Below are 18,051 nucleotides of genomic sequence, written 5' to 3'. Positions count from 1 at the left end.
ACCCAGAAAATGCACCATATAACTCTTAGGAGAGTGCCACTTGCTGTATTCTTTACTTTACTAACATAGGTTGAATTAATACCTTGTTTCTCAAGGCTGTCAGTACCAGATTGTGTAGAAACTGAATAAAAATCTTGTTCAAAATCTATTAATCCCAAGTAAAGTGATACTGTACATTCTCATTGCTCCATTCCATAATTTCACCTGAGACTTGCAAATTACCATTTGTGCTATACTCACTTCATATTCTTGCTGTTTACTATTATTTCTTTTGCCAAATTTTCATTTTATTCTCTGACATCCTTTCAATGATATTTCAGAATATTTTTAATTTTGAATATTGTCATATTCCTATTAACATTTACTTGAAGCTCTTACCTTTTCTTTTAGTTCCATCCTTGCATTTGAGACTGTCTTTTCTTATGCATTCTTCATAACAGTAACACCTGTATGCTGTTTTCATAAGTACCTTTGTTAAATAGTTGACCATTTTGTCTGCCTGAGTAATCTTCATTGTCTGAGATGCTGAACTTGTTTAATGTGATCACTATACCTCCATATTCTGATTTTGGTCTGATGAATTTGTTTGGTGGCTAAGTAGATAACTATCAGGGTAAAAATTCAAATTTTTGGAGTTCAATCATCTGTTGGTCAAATAATTTTTTCTGTCATTTATCATTTCTTTCATTGCTCATAAAGATTTACATTTATGAGAAGTGACAAGTTGGACCATTGTTGAGTCCACAAATTGTGAGTTCAACTATAACTGGCTTATCTAGCTAGTTCAAAGGTCAGAGGAAGGTGAGAGCATACCACCTCTAACAGGATTATACCTCATAAAACACTGGCATTCAGACCTGCATTTGAATAAAGGACAACTTTAGTATTTTTTTTCCTAACTGCGTATCTGTTTTAAATCTGCCTATTTCTAGTCTGTGATTGCTTGAAATTTTGAAGTGGCTTAAAATCAATAAATTCTGAACAATTTCTATATTGTCTGGTAAAATATAGTTTCATTTCAGTTCCATTTAGTCTCTCTCTCTCTCTCTCTCTCTCTCTCTCTCTCTCTCTCTCTCTCTCTCTCACACACACACACACACACACACACACACACACACTTCTGGAACAATATGTATGACAAACTTTTTGTACTTGACAAATTCTCTTCATGTATAGCTTTTGTAATCTCTGATTTCATGCCCAAATTTTCCAAATAAAGAATCGTTCTTTAATTTTTACCCTACATTTGTATTAAAGTCTACGATCATTATGTGGTAATGGGTAGGTTGTCATTTTTAAGCTTCTGTGACTCTTGATAGAAGTCTCCTGCCTTGTCATTAGAACACAAGAATGTTGCTATCTAGGTTTGTATGATTTCCATGAAATATCTTTTGTTTATTTTTAACATTGATCATACTCTTCCTTCAGTCTCTCTAATACTATTTTTTTATCTTCTAGTTTACAGTTAAGGCAACACCTCAATGTCCTCCCTGCTATATATTCTGATTTTAATTCCATTTAGTCTTTGTTAATTTTGCCTTGTTTCTGATCACATTACTGTGTCCTGAATCTTGTTGTTTAATTTCTGTTGTTCCTAAATAGTAAGTGCTAGAAGGAGTGTGTTGTCTATGTTCATATTCTGGTCTGTTTAAGCACTCTTTGCATATTACGGCACAGGTACGTAAATATCAGTCAGTCCAGTGCTCCCAATGTATTACTCCCAACTTTCTTTCGCTCAGTCCAAAAGACCAGTGTCACAGGAACTCCATGTGGCAATACAGCCTCTAAAAAACCATAGCCATAGAACACTAGCATGCTAGGACTCAGAGACTTTGACCAGATGAGGGAACAGTGCTAAATCCCAATGGATCTAGTCACAGCAGTTACAACTCGTGTGTAATGGCTTCTGAGTCTTAGAGTATGGTGTCAACACATACCAGGAGTCTGTAGTCAGTACTGCAAATTTATTATTGTTACGGATATAGGTTCTTATTTTTAATACATTTCCTTTTCAAAAAGATTGTGAATCCTTATTAATTGCCCTGTTTATTTTTAGTTGTTGTTGTCAGATATTTCACTGACTGACTGAGATTGGACTCTAGAATTGATTGATGTGTTAGAAGTTGTAACAAGTTTAACTGTATTGTTACATAATTCATATCAGTACTGGCTTTTCAGACAGATGTCCCCCCCCCCCCCCCTCTTTGTTTCTTTGTTCCACGGAGGGAAGTTTCGAGTTCCTTATTTAAAATGAATCTCGCTAGCATATTTTCATAATTCAGTTTTGTGTCATTGTGTTTGAAATGTACTGTAAAAACAAAACAACATTACCTGTCTGTTAAACCTTCTTCATTATGTGAAAATAAAACTGCCCGAATATTAATCATTATTGTCAACAGAAAAAAATGAAATCAAATCCAAACCTCAGTAGCATTTGCAACAACACTACTGAGTACTGGGTAGTGTTATTTGGTGTGTGGTTGAAATGCTGAAATATAATTTTTGTTATCAGTTGATGCCCTACAGTCGCCTACAATTTTTACTTACTGAGTACTAGAAATTTATTGCATATGGATGCTTCTCATCCACTGCTGGTGTTATATTACGTACCTATTGATTTAATTCAGATTGGCATTGTGCGGGCATTGCAACTATTTCTGTAACCAGTTGACTTATTATTGCTGCCACCAAAGTTCTGGGCACGTTAACACAGCAAAGTGATGTAGTGATTAAGATACTAGAACACTACTTGGAGTTCAAATCCTTGACTGACTGTCTTGAGTGTGCCGTAGTTTGCCTAACTCACAACATTTGAGCTGAAGGGCGGTTCTTCAAACAGATCCTGGGTGTTTCTTCCCATCATCCGTGTTCAACTGAGGTAGTGTTCCATGTATAATAAGGTTTTAATGTACTACATGAAGGCCTTACTTTTGATTGCTGACCACACTCTTGTACAACCCAAACCCATGACCATATTGTCCTTCATTTTTCTCTCTGTGGGTCACTCTTTTCTTTTTTATTACAATGTTATCCAGTGGTTAACCATACCTGGCAGGTAAGACATACCAGTACTAACCTGCGGATGCTGTAGATGTTACACAAGTGTTTCAATGTATATATGAGATATATGTGCGTTAATACCTTTTGTTTTCCAAGGGCCATAAATTTAGAGGAATGATTTCTCGTTTTCTACTACTGACTAGTACATGTGGAAATGATATAATTCTCTATTATTCATAATCTTAAGGCATTAATAATGCACTATGTCCCAGGGCGACCTGGGTAAACATTACCAGAAGAAGACAGTATTGTTATCATATTGAACAGCAGCAGTGAGAATTAGCTGCAGAAATATTTTGAGTGAATATAAACATCGATCTGTAGTTTATTAAGTTTTACATATCTTCTCATCAAATAGCTGGAGATGCTGTTCATGCTTAGGTGGCAAAATTGTTGATTCCTGATCCTCTCCAAGCAGTACTGAACTAAGTCATGTTACTCTTCTTTGCATGTACTGCAGAGATGTATCTTGTATGACTTACAAGCCCCACTGCAGTTCTGAATGTGTCTTAAACATAAACAAATAAAGGGACTACACTATATTTTAACACAGAAGAGTATTTTTTTGATCTAAGCTTCTTTATTCTTAGGTATTCTTTCTTTAGTTTTACACTGAGGTATTCATTCTTTAGTTGTACCATGTGGAATATCGTAGTTTTCCTCATGTACCGGACAGTGCAGTAATGGATATTTTCAGAAATCAGAAGTAAATTAAATATTTATTTGGCAAGAAGGGCACACATTTACATTAATTTACTGTTTTAACTTCATTAAGCATGGATCTAATAAGTGATGATAATGGCCACCATAGCAAATGCAACTTGCATGCAGTAATTTTTGATGATGTTTCTGTGTTCTAAATTTAAACTGCATTTCATTCCTGAAATCTCGTAGATAAATTCCCTCTTCTGTTCTTACAGGGAAGTGCTTGTACCTTTCTGGATTAACACCAGAACCAATGACAGCTGATGATGATTACAAGCTCCTTCAGGTTGGCATAGGATTTACAAATATGGTTGCAAGAGCCACCAAGGGAAGTGCAGATTTGACTCGAAAAGAAATAAAAGAAGGTGAATGGCATTATTTATTTAATTTGGTCAATGCTTTTACTGACATATTGACACACTGTGCATGTTGTATCACACTAGAAAACTTGCACTGTCAATGTTTTAAGGATATGAGAATGCAGAAAATATAATGTTGCTAATAAACAAATCAGACAAAAACTTCATATAAATGTCAATCCTTGGACTAATCAATAAGTCTGATAAAACCACAAGTTCTGTAGCATAGCACCTGTGTGTCAAAAATGGAAGAAAAAGAAAAAAAATGGAAAACTTTTTTCCTAATGCATTTTCCTGGATCCAAAGGAGAGGGAGTACCTTCAATGTGGCAAGAAGACAAGGATGTAAATTTTATTTAAGTGCAATACAATGAAAAAACTTAAAATTCTGAATTATTATTGTATTACAGTGCTGTTATTAATTCAAAAAATCCAGAAACACAGATTTTTAAAGTTTCTGAGAAGGTACTCTTCAATAGAGATGAAGTGGTTTGCCAAGAGAACGTTCTTTATTTCATCTTAAATCCAACACACTACCCACAAGACACTTAATATGCTCTGACAGGTTGTTGAATACATGTCTACCCATTTATCTGACTTCTTTCTACACTGATGTTAAGCTCCTGAGGTTGCTTTTGTTCTAGTATTGTATTCATGTTTTCCACTTTTTTAAGGAGATATAGTGCTAGTGACAAATGATATTAATGAATATACACTGCGCAACAAAATTAAAGGATAACTTTTTCAAAATCCCTTGTTTCCCATTGTGACCTACAACATTCTGTAACGGTCCAAAATCGTGGCTCCCTGCAACATCATCCTTGGGCTCAGCAGCGCTTCAAACAGCATAGTGTCAACACATGTGAAAAAAAGACCACAGCTCAGAAGTTCATGTGAGGTGCAAGGTAGGTTAGCAATACCAGCTTATTTTCCGTAACACGCATCACCAGGTGGGGAGGGAGTACTTTGTACACACCCAAAAAAAAAGTTAAAAAAATGATTTGTTAATGTTTTTGACTTATGTTAATGACATACTTTTTAAAGCTATGCTGATGTGTAAGTAGGGCACAGAACCCAAAAATATCTTTTAACACACTCCTAGCAATATCAAAACACTTTCAGTAACATGGCGTACCAACGGGGCAGTACTTTATGTCCACCATTAAAAAATAAATAAAAAACACAAATTTCATTAATTGTTGTTGACTTTTACTTGCAACATACTTTTTAAAGAGAGATTGATGAGTAAATTAGGTCCTGAACCCAAAAACATTGCATACAATACCTACTGTTAAAACTTAAATTTTGGGTTAAGTTAAACTAACAACTTAAATTATTTATGGAATCTGATGGAATAATTCATTAAAACAACAATAAACACATACTTCAAAATTTTAAAATATGAAATATCTGACTAGATTACAATATTTTCAAAAGATGAAAAGGCGGACATAAAGTACCCCCCTCCCTTTGGTATTGCAAGGGGTAATGATGTCACATTGACACCAAATTTCATCACAATTCTGCCCAATACCCTTGTGGACATGTCACATGAGGAGGAAATCATCACACCCCCATTTCACCCCTTCTTTTGACCCCTCTGCAATGGAGGTCAGAACCGTGCGCATCCAGCATTGAAATCAGTTTTCTTATGTGTGGCCAAGGAAAACATTTCAGACATATGATGTCACATTGGCACCAAATTTCACCACAGCTCTGCCCGATACCATCATAGACATGTCACATGAGGAGAGGTTTGTGACACCCTCACTTACCCCCATTTCACCCCTTCTTTTGACGTCTCTGCAATGGAGGTCAGAACCACGGAACCCATCATTGAAATCATGCAGTTTTCTTATGGGTGGCCAAGGAAAACATTTCAGATAAACTACCTCTCAGAATCGACACAAAAAGTCCTCAGGACATGACGTAAAGGGTTTCAATGAAATGCTACGGCAGCCACAAGGCACCTCTCAGCTGAATTGATATCGAGGTCTCTGACGTACATTTTTAAAGTGCCCAACAAAAATGTCCAAACTGGGGGCTCTTAAGGAACCCTTTGCTGTTTTATACACACACGTCAATGTTGCAATCTCTCTCCCCTGTGATCAAACGAAACAGAAGAGCTGAAAAAGCATAAACATCCTTTGCTGCTTCAGATAACATTTAAATTTCGCCTGGTGGCTCCACCCAGTATACCTAAATGGAAGTTGTGCTTGCACTATACTCAAAGGGGGTCAGATCACATTCAATGTGGTTGCAGCCCCACAATGTCCTATGTACTTACAGTAGGCTTGAATTGCCCAGGGGAGTAAACAATGTTGAAATTTGTCAAGAATGTGATCGTGTTGCTCATTGCATAGTAAACTGTTGTTTTTGCCTGCAAAATATGTAGGAATCAACACTCCAAGGGAAGAAGTGTTTCCACTGACATCCCTTATGCCATCTCCTGAGGCCTTTTATATCAATTCTGAGCAATTGTGTGTCTGGAATGCTTTCCTTTGCCACCCATAAGAAAACAGTGTTATTTCAACACTGGGCGTCGCATTACTGACCTCCATCGCAGAGGTGTCAAAAGAAGGGGTGAAATGGGGGTGCTTGGGTATGCGACAACCTTTCCATCACTTGACATGTCCACGATAGTGCTGGGCATAATTGTGTTGAAATATGGTGCCAATGTGACATCATTAACCCACCTTACACCTCACATGGGCTTTTGAGCTGTGGCCTCTTTTTCGCATGTGTGGACACCTTGTTGTTTGAAGAGCTGCCAAGCCTGAGAGTGACATTACAGGGATCTATAATTCTGCACCATTACAGAGGAAAGTTGTCATCATTTTGAGCCAAATTTCACATTTATGTATCACAATGGGAGACAGTTATGGGGCTATGAAAAAGTGATCCTTTCATTTTGTTTCGTTGTGTACCTATTGTGAAATAGCTACAAAAATGCCAAGTTTTATGAAGAGGTCTCTGCAGGATGTTCTACAACTGACTGCAGTTGTCATTCTTGTTACACACTTATATATATATAAAAACTGATCACTGTTAAGATGGATTTCATAAAAATAAATACTTTAGCTCATTAATGATTGTAAATAGCCATAATTAATTTTTAAATCACCTATAGCAGAAATCGAGTGTAGTTGAGCTAAGACACTACATTGTAGTGTGTGTAGAATTTCACCCTATGTGCTGCTGGACTAACATGTGTAATCCTTAACTGAATAGCAATGGCTCATTGCTGATGTCCTATGGCCATATCAAACATACTGAAGTTTATCACTTTTCTTACCAATAGAACTGTGTAGTCTGAAAATTAAGGTGTATTCTACAAGTAGTATCCCATAACTTGCATGTGCAGACAACACAGGATGAATAGCTTGACTAAGTAATATAATTTATTCATTAATTAAGCAGTTGTAAATGATGCTGGCCAAGTAAACATTATGAATTGCACCTGGCTGCAAGTCTCCAAGTAGTAGTTTGGTCAGATTATGTCAAGTTCTGATATCACAAACTGATTTTAAATACTGAGTGAGTGTCGTGTAGATTGTCTGGAGGGAGGGGGGGAGAGAGAGAGAGAGAGAGAGAGAGACTCTGAGCATTGATTGATGTGCCTCCTGCCCATAACATCGGCAGGTTGTATATTTAGTTGGTACTGCTTACACGGATGGCAATTTGTGACGTGCTAAATTACAATGTTATCACCTCAGTGTCTGAATATAGTACACTCTGCACTTTAAACTACGATTAATCTGCTGTTCCATAAAGTTTCACAAATCGTGCCTTCATGTTCCTATGCATATCAATTCTATCTACACCTATCATGTATAAAACAAAAGGACCACAAAAATAAAAACTCCCTCACCAAAACTGTACTGCTGAACTGCATGTTGCGGCTGGAGACACAGTCGTGGATAAAATTGCAGACATCAGAGACCACTTCTGATAACAGTTATTGTGGCTGGGGTGTGAGGCCTGTGTATGGTGGGTGGTGGAACTAATGTGCCAGAGGTCAGAAGGCTAGTAGTCCACCACCCTGCGTGGGGTAGCAGTGGAACAGTGAGTAGATACCTGGTAGCCATCCGACATGTCACGAAAACATCATTGTTAAGACATTTATTTATTGTTCATTGACTACAAAAGTCATCATGATTGTGGTCTCAAAGAAGTCGACGCCCCCGGGACATAAGTTATAGGTGACCTGCGAAAAGGTGTGGCCATCAGCAGTGTTGCGCAGCTGGTGCAGCAGGGATGGTAGCGATTTGGCAAGGACGCTGAACGTAACTGCGGGTGGCAGCTCCTGATGCAGACTACAGACTGACTGCAGCACAGAATGGGGCACGCAAATGCAGCCGGCCGATGTGGCCGTGCGGTACTAGGCGCTACAGTCTGGAACCGCGTGACCGCTACGGTCGCAGGTTCGAATCTTGCCTCGGGCATGGATGTGTGTGATGTCCTTAGGTTAGTTAGGTTTAATTAGTTCTAAGTTCTAGGCGACTGATGACCGCAGAAGTTAAGTCGCATAGTGCTCAGAGCCATTTGAACCATTTGAACGCAAATGCATGTCCCCCGGCTCAAACTGTATGCCTCCAGGGCAGGAGGCTTAAAGCGGCTGACATAGGCCCACAGGTGGCCCACCAGTTGGATGGCACTAAGTCCACAGCATTGGAATCAGCAAGAGCAGCACGGCCACTGCTAGCAGTGGAAGAGACTGGAGGTGGAGACTGTTTGATCCATGCAGACTAATAGACATATGTCTCAGGTCCCTCATCAGAGCTGGTGGCTGGCAGACTGCAATATTTCAGACTAGAAATGAGGATTGTTTGTACAGGCTTTGCCCATCCTTGTTTTGCTAAAGCATCCGTTTCTGTCACTGCTTTTCTGCTTTGTCAACAATATCGTAACTGGTCCCTTTACCATATCAGCAGATAGCCCCTGATGTTACATGATCTAACCGGCCTGAACTGACCCACTTCTGTGGCCTCCTGCATTAGCTGTAAGTTGAACTCCTCACCAATCTGCTAAAAAACAAAGAGTTTTACTGCCTGTCTCACATTGCACTTTTACCAAGTCCTGAGGGCAAACTTTGCTGTCACTGATACTGTATGTGCCACTGCAACCTTGAAAACAGTTGGACCCTAAGGCACAGGACACTTTGCTGTGAATATGCTTGCTTCCTCCCCACTACTGACTTGCTTCACATAACCAGTGCAGAATTTAAGAATAGGCAGTTTTTGAGACCTTATAGTCAATTTACATCTGCTGGTTACCTTCCAGTCAAAAAACTGGTAAACCTATAAAAAATCATATGTTAGTGTTACCTTGAAATCAGTGTTATATCTACGATATTTCTATGTAGGAAAGCAGATAATGCTCATAGATGCTGTCATTTTACAACATGTATCTGTCTGAATTAAGGCATTCTCACTAAAGCTTGCTTAGTTTTAATTTGTGCGGATGTTTTGGTCAGATGATAACTGCTGTCAGTAATTATATCTGTTGACAGCAGCTATCATCTGACTAGTGTCTATAACAGTACTGAAAGTTTTATTAATTAGTTTAATTATCTATTTATTTTATACACCATAACTTTACCAGTGTTAATCATAAAGAATCTTATGAGTGCTGGTGAACTCGTCTCATCAATGTGAACAAAATTGTGTGCTCGTACTTTTCCTAACATTAAAGCATCAATCGTAGCTCTTTCCTCTCTGAATGCAATGGACAGCATTTTCTGTAACAAACAAAGTTATCCGACAATTTTTCCATAAAACGTAACTTCTCCCAGAAAGGCACTGCTTGGCACACAAGTGTCGAACTCCAACTAAGGTAACCACTTTCATTCACCCTGAGCCCCTTTCTTCTGCCGGGTGATCATTTGCCATGCTCCTCCTGTAGGTATCACATGCTTTCTACCAGTGTTACGACAGCCAGATTAAGTTATCAGTGTAACTGCTACCTATGACTGTCTCATCACACGTGCATTTTCCAAATAAGATTGTAATCTTTCTGTAATACTATCTACTTTTTGTAAGTCAATGTTTGAGTAGAGCTTTTTTTTTTTTTAGCTTGAGTCCTGTTGGAGGTATTGTATTGTATGTAGTGAGTTGTGTCAAAATTTAATGATAATCTAATTACTGTAAATCATCTGTTGATGTTTTCAAATATTACAAGGAGCATTCAACAAGTAGTATAGCACTTTATTTTTCTTGCCCAGTTTCAGTTGAAAAATGTGGGATTTGCTATGGGACATTGAGGAATGTTCCCGCTTCACCCACTGTAGTTTCATGAAGTTCCAGTGTGTGGTGGCATTGTACACAGTGTTAAAAATGGTGCCTGTAATGAAGGTGTATTCAAAGCAGAGAGCTGTCATTGAGTTTCTTTTGGCAGAAAGACACAGATATTCATGGGAGCTTGAAGAATGTCAGTGGAGACAAGGCAGTGAACAAAAGTTTGATGAGTCATCCAGCAAGGTGTCTGTCATCATCGCGACAGGGCCCAGTCTCGTGCGTGCCGACTGACTATAAACAACTGTGACTCCTCCAATGTTGGAACATGCAGACACTCTTCAAGATGATTGCCGGATCACAATGAAACACCTCGCTGCACAACTGGATGTCTCTGTTGGTAGTGCTGATACACTCGTCGACAGTTAGGGTACTCAGAGGTGTGTGCCCGCTGGGTTCTTTGCTGCCTAGCAGAAGACTGTAAAGAGCAACGCAGGACCATTTGTGTGGAATTTCTTGCACATTCAAGGCTGATCGTGACAATTTTTTGTTGAACATCATCACAGGCGATGGAACATAGGTTCATCACCTCAAACTGGAAACAAAATGGCAATCTGTGGAGTGCCACAATGCCATCTCTCCTCCGAAGAAAAAGTTCCAAGCTGCACCCCCAGCTGGTAGTCATGGTAATGGCCTTCTGATATTCCAAAGGGGTTGTTCTGTTTAATGACCTCCCTCATGGTGCAACATTCAACCAAGGGAATTGAAAAAATGACTTCACGTGTTCGTCGCCACTAAAATGCAAACAAATTTCTCCCTCTCCATGACAATCCAAGACCTCACACAAGTTTTCACAGCCAAGAGGAGCTCACAAAACTTCATTGGACTGTTCTTCATGTTCCCTACAGCCCAGATCTCACACCTTCCAACTTCTATCCATTTGGCCCAGTGAAGGATGCACTCCACAGGAAGCAGTATGTGGATGATGGGAAGGTTATTGATTCAGGTAGACATTGGCTGTGACGTCAACCAGTAGGGTGGTACCATGCAAGCATACAGGTCCTCCCAGTAAGGCGATGTAGGGCCATTGCTTTGAACAGAGATTCTGTTGAGAAATAGGGTTTTGTAGCCAAAAGATTGGGGAATAATATGGTATATTGGAATCCTGAATAAAACCAACGTGTTTTCTGGAAAAAGAAATGTGTTGAATTACTTATTGAACATTCCTCTTACATTAGCTACCTTTTCAGTAAGAGGGATTCGGCCACTTTTTATTCAGGTGTGTTTATCATATGCAAAAATGGAAAGAAATTCATCATTTTACAGTACAAGCAGATCATTAATGTATGTCAGAAACAACAATGGACCCAAAATGTAACTTTTTGATATACAATGTCTGATAGCTTAAAATTCGCAGTGCTTGTTACTGTGCGATTGACATGGAACTAATACATTGCCTAATGTGAAACAGGTCAGGTATAAAACTTCAACCTTCTGTGTCTGCTATTTCATAATATTTACGAACAGTGAAATAGAATAGATGCTACTCATCCCATAGAGAAGGCATTGAGCAGCAGACAAGCATTCATTAATTTATTCCTCCATCTAACCATGATCCAACAATGCCCCCACCCCAATCCATCCCTGGGGAACTTACCAGAACTTCCGAACTGTACCTTCCATCCTCATTATTCCCCAAAAACCTCTTAGCATGGAAACTAATCTCACATCCACAGAAAGAACTGCACTCCACTACCTAAAAACCGAGCCTCATCGTGTAATCCTACCTGCTGACAAAGTCTCCACCATTGTGGAGTTCAGGTAACAATGATTGAGGAGGATAGTGATCATGCACAAAGCAGTTCATCCTTATGCTCATTAAACCAGTCCTGGATAATGTGAGATGTGTGAACTGGGGCCCTATTGTCTTGGAAGACAGAGCACCAGTAGGGAACAAACATTTTAATGTGGGATGGACCCGATCAGCCATAAGGGTCATATAGTCTTTAACAGTGATGCTATCTTGCAGATCTGTACCCATGGGACCCATTGAATACCGTGACATGGCTGCCCAATTCATCACCAGACCTCCACCTCCCCCCCCTCCCCCCCTCCCCCCCCCCCCCCAGTGTCAAATACATAATTTCAGTTGTGTTGTCTGTCTCACATGCATCTGTAAGAAGCAACAAGATGAAAACAAAGACAGCTCCAAAAATATGTAAATCACACAAGAAGAGATCGGGACTGTATGGAGGATGTGTAAAGGTGTCCCCAGTGAAGCTTCTGCAGAGTAGCCAAAACAACAAGCACGTCAGTTCCAGGAAGGTTAGGGACACCTTTTTCTTTGACTTCAAGGACATGGAATATGTACCACAATTAATGCATGTTGGTATGTGGACACTGCAGAAATGGAGCACACCTTCAGGTCCAAATTCCCAGGAATGTATCTGTATCTCTATTCTGTATCAGGATAATGCCCACAATGTTGGTGTGAATATGCAGCAGAAGTTTCGCTGGGAAGCCCTTACATATCCTCCCATATGGTTCTGATCTCTCCCCATGCAATTTCCATATTTTTGAAGCTTTGAAGCAAGACATTCATGGTCTTCGATGTGCTTTGGACAAAGAATTGCATGGCTGGGTGCAGTCATGGTTCTGTAGGCAACCTGAAACATTTTCCCATGAAGGCATTGACTGTCCCGTCTCTCAGTGGGGCAAATATATTAACAATAGGGCAGTTACTTTTGAAATAATAAACAGTTTACTTACTTTTTTCCATCTGTCTTGTTTTCATTTGAGTGCCCCCTACATACATTTTGCTACAGACATCAAGTGGCGAAACTGAAAATTCATTGCAGTGTTCAGCACATTGTCTGGCCAAAGTCTTCCCATAAATGTAGTTTATAGGTTGCCATAGTTGAAATATAAACTTAGTTTATGATACAACTTTGGCCAGACACTACGCTAGACACTGCATGGCACCACATTCAGTCACATATGTTTGATCATATCCAGGTTTGGCAAGTTGGGGGGGGGGGGGGGGGGGAACATTAATTGGAACTCACCACAGTGTTCCTCAAACCACTCCATCACACTCCTGGCCTAGTGACATGGTGCATTACTTGTTGAAAAAATGCTACTGCCATTGGGAAACATGATCGCCATGAAGTGGTGTACGTGGTCTTCAACCAGTGTACGATAGTCCTTGGCCATCATGGTGCCTTGCACGAGCTCCACTGGATCCAGAGATGCCCATGTGAATGTTCCCCACAGCACAATGGAACCACCACCAGCTTGACTCCATCCCACCATACAGATGTGAAGGATCTGTTTCCATGGAAGATGACTGATTCACGCCCACCCATCGGCATGATGAAGAGGGTATTGAGAATCGTCAGATCATGCAATGCTCTGCCACTGCGCCAATGTCCAGAGCCAGTGGTCGCGTGCCCATTTCAGTAGTAGTTGCTGATGTCGTGGTGTTAACATTGGCACTTGCACAGGTCATTGGCTGCATAGGCCCATCACTAAGAGTGTTTAGTGCACTCTGTATTCAGACACACTTGTACTCTGTCCAGCATTAATGTTGGTTGCACTACAATTCACCACCTATCCTGTTTTACCAGTCTGCCCAGCATATGACATCCAACATCTGTAATGAGGGGTGGCCACCCAACCCCACAACATCTGGACATAGTTTCATTTTGGTTTCACCAGATGTTGAAGACACTCAGCACAGCACTCCTCAAATACCTTCAGTTTTCAAAATACTTGTGCCGGGCCACCTGGCCATCACAATCTGCCCTCGGCCAAACTCGGATAGATCCCACGCCTTTCCCACACTACAGACAGACAGCACCCTCACTGATACTAAAATGCACCATGCATGTTTCTGACTAGCAGTCATTCCTCGCCACGTGATGCTGGATGGTTACATATCGATAGTAGGTTGGTGGTCATAATGTTCTGGCTGATCAGTGTATAAGGTGCCTGTCACCTACACACAACTAGAAACAATTAGTTAGATGTACACCATGATTCATAAAATCACACTTATCAGTAGAATCAACAAAAACGAAACCCATGTTAGACCAACTTAGCTGAACAACTCCCAGAGCTGAACATAACACCTCAAATTGGGGAAGAACTCAGTATTTGTATGGTTTATCATCAAAGCTATCTTTACCAGCTCACTCTTGCTATTGTAGTTCTGAAGTTGCAAATCTCCACACTGATAACCTCGCCTTCAGTGCCCTTAAGCTCCTGTATCTTTCAATCTATTAGCCAGTTAGAAAAATACTAACTACGGTATTTTGACTGCTATGATAAATTAGTATTAAATGCAATTTTATAATTTTAAATAGTAATAAAAGATTAAGTACCTAAGTCATACAAAGCTGTCAGTGACTTCAGAGATGTGAATCGTTTTGAAGCTTTCATCAGTTCCAAAATGTCAGCACTGAGGATGATTGCATCAAGATTGCCACTGGTAACTGTTACCAACAATGCTAGATGATGACCAAAAACAAAAACTGGTGGAAAAACAGTTGATAACATAAACACAGGCCAAATAGGCGTATCATGAAGAAACTTGTTTTTCTTGAAGTTCGGAGTGATTCATTTCAGTTATTGTTACTCAGGACTGACCATGACCATAAATGTCCTAGGAAGGATTCCAACATATCTAACTTAACAGTTGTAAATTTCAAAATATCTTAAAGAATTTTATTTCCACATGTTATAGAAATTTCCATGTGTGTATGGAAGAATGCTCATCATGCCCATAAATACATGTACATTTCATGTAAATACCATGAACATAAGATAATAGAAATTATGTCTCATATGGAGGCATATAGGTAATCGTTTTTCGCTTGCTGTATTTGTGAATGGAACGGGAAGGGCAATGATTAGTAGTGGTACAAAGTACCCTCTGTGATGCACCATACAGTGGCTTGCAGAGTATGTATGTAGTAGACGTAGATGTACTCTAGTAGAAGAGGTGGGAGTGCGCGTGCGCGCCCACACACACACACACACACACACACACACGCCCAGAATGAAAGAGGTAAGGAAATTAAGATAAATGTTATATACAAGAGTTGAATGTCTTGTACATGCTGCTCTGCAGCTTGCACATTTTAAAACTGTCATGTTACCCATTAGAGTGTACATTTTGTATATTTATTGCTGAACTAGTATAGAGTGCATGTGGCCATCAGTAGAAGCATCTACATTACAGAAGACAAATTACTTTTCACAATATGTTTTATGTTTATGTTTTGTATCAGTTAATGTGTCTGCTATTTTTTAATGTATCATAATTTATCTTGACTTACGTATATTTATTTCTTAGTACACGCCATTTGTGATGAAATATTTCCAATAAGTCAAAAGCACATATTTTGCCATTTATTGATGTAAATATTTTGTAAATGGTTGTATGAATAGTATTCTCAGTGGAAACATCAATCTGAAAAACCAGCCTGTGACTGATTCTGCAGGTCATTATTGTGAAGATGGATAACTACAATTCCCTTTTTAAGAAAGTTATGAGAAAAACATCAGTAATAATGCTGATTAGTAATTATCCTGTGCAAAACCAGCATTTTCAGATTAGTGCTTAACAGTAGCATACTCCAATCTATTTTACAAATTACTCTGAATTAAAAATGTATTCTATTAATAGGTGGCCCATTGTATATCATAGAGCTCCAACTTTCAATACCTTGCCTTACATTTAATTTTGAGTAACTTAGTGATTATCCTTTTTCACAAATGAATGTTGGAAAAAACTTCAGTTTTATAAAATTTTCTGGGTGTTGAGTTTGTGTGTGGTGTTTGACTTTTTGTGATTCATTTGAACTACGTTTCTTGCTCACATTTTAATAGTTATTAAAATGCTCAGCTGCATGTGTACTTCCATTTTATGATGATTTTGCATTCTTATGAGTAAAAATAATTTTATCTTATTATGTGGCTGTTTCTGCTGCAATTTTGGAGATCATATGCGTACTCCTAAAAACATTGTAACTTCATATGTTTCAATATTCTCTATAATATGAAACTGCTCTCTGTTTATTGTCTGATATATATATATATATATATATATATATATTTTTTTTTTTTTTTTTTTCCGGCCAAGTTCTAGGCGACTGATGACCTCAGAAGTTAAGTCGCATAGTGCTCAGACCCAATTGAACCAATTTTAATTTTTTGTTTGTAAAGGTAGTCTTATGTGAATAATAGGAAAATACTCTACATTTATCAGACAGTTTTAGACTCGTAATTCATTAATACTACTGGATCCATGAAGTCAGATTATATTTTTATTTCAGATTCAGAAAATGATCTTGTGTACTACAGAAGGAATTATTGTTAAAAGGAGATTTTCCACTTGTGGGTTGGGTGTCATTTAGAGTTTCTATGTTATTATCTTATACTGTGCAGTGAATCCTTCAAAGCCCTGTGATATGACACGGCATGCAAATTACCAATGAGGTAGCCCCCATGGTGCCAAAATGTAGTGAACTCAAAAATCCATCTCCGGCATGAAATGACATGCAGATTTCTAATGAGATCGCCCATCCTGGGAGCCAATATTTAAGTGACTATTATGTTTATGAAATCAAACAGCAAAAGGTTGTGAGACTAAGGAATTGATAAGTGGTGGTGAGTCAGCCATCCTTGCCAGTGTCCTGTGGCTTTATGGTGAGGCCCAGGAGTGGTCTCTGCATTGACTACTTGTCATGGGTTTCATAACCAATGGTCATGGTCTCAGAAGGCACATGTTAGGCAAGGAAATTGCAATTCTGAGTTCCCAAGCACTGGACTATAAGGGTACATCTATTTAACATGGAACAGGAAAAGAGTAAGTGACAAAGCAACAATGACAATTAGGATGGGAATAAGGATGAGATTCAGAGTCAGCAGACTAAATAGGCAATGGGTGGAAGAACATCCCTGTCCTTTTGCTTTTGCACTGTCTCTTCTCTTCTCATCACTCTACTTAGCTCATCAACTCCTCAAATTTTTCCTCCTCTCAGCATTGACATTGGTGGACTAAATTTGCAGCACCACCCAATGACTGATTGCCATTTGTCATAGTCATAGTGCCTCCCAATGCAGGGTGGAGACTTTTTATCTTGCGGAAGCTGGTGTGTGGCTCCAGAACTGGTGTCTTTCTCATGTGTTCACTGTTGAGGCTGTTGCCATCATCTCTTGCACATTATTCCAATGTTTTTCCTCAGTCATAGTTGCTGTGAAAGCAACTACACAACATTTCTTCATAACAGCTGTGAGACATGGAAAGTCTTATGTTAGTGCTTCGTCGAAGAATCATATGGCGTTCATGATTTGTAAGCAATCTTCCTGTTGCCCAGCAAACATTTTTTTAAGCAGCTAACTTTTTTCACAGTTCCAGTTTCACACACCTCCCTGTACGAATACTTGATGCTTTGTATCTGTGCTCCGTCCCATTGCTTGAGGGATCCATCAATTATCAGCATGTCTCTCACTTTTGAAGGCAGGCTAAAACAGCTGCTGCCAGCCAGGAGTTTCCTATGCCTCTATGTGTGTGTTCTTGACACTTTTGTGTCTATACTTTATCTTAGTGCCTGCAGGGGTCCACAATTATCTGCACATTTCTCATTATGCATCAGGATCTTTGCAAAATGTCCATTCTGAGACTAGCCA

At 39.2% G+C, this 18,051-nt stretch overlaps 1 protein-coding gene across 2 annotated transcripts in view; it reads left to right on the top strand.

Moving 5' to 3' along the window:
* LOC126248950 (uncharacterized) overlaps positions 1 to 18,051 on the top strand; it is a 226,615-nt gene that overhangs the window by 160,668 nt on the left and 47,896 nt on the right. For both annotated transcript variants that reach the window (XM_049950482.1, XM_049950481.1), the window contains exon 5: positions 3,981 to 4,130. In XM_049950482.1, the coding sequence (XP_049806439.1) occupies positions 3,981 to 4,130 (150 nt within the window). The remainder of the gene's footprint in view (positions 1 to 3,980; positions 4,131 to 18,051) is intronic.

Source organism: Schistocerca nitens, chromosome 3, assembly GCF_023898315.1.
Source record: "Schistocerca nitens isolate TAMUIC-IGC-003100 chromosome 3, iqSchNite1.1, whole genome shotgun sequence".
Taxonomy (NCBI): Eukaryota; Metazoa; Arthropoda; class Insecta; order Orthoptera; family Acrididae; genus Schistocerca; species Schistocerca nitens.
The sequence above is the reverse complement of the archived record's forward strand: the minus strand, read 5'-3'. Positions and strand labels throughout refer to the sequence as shown.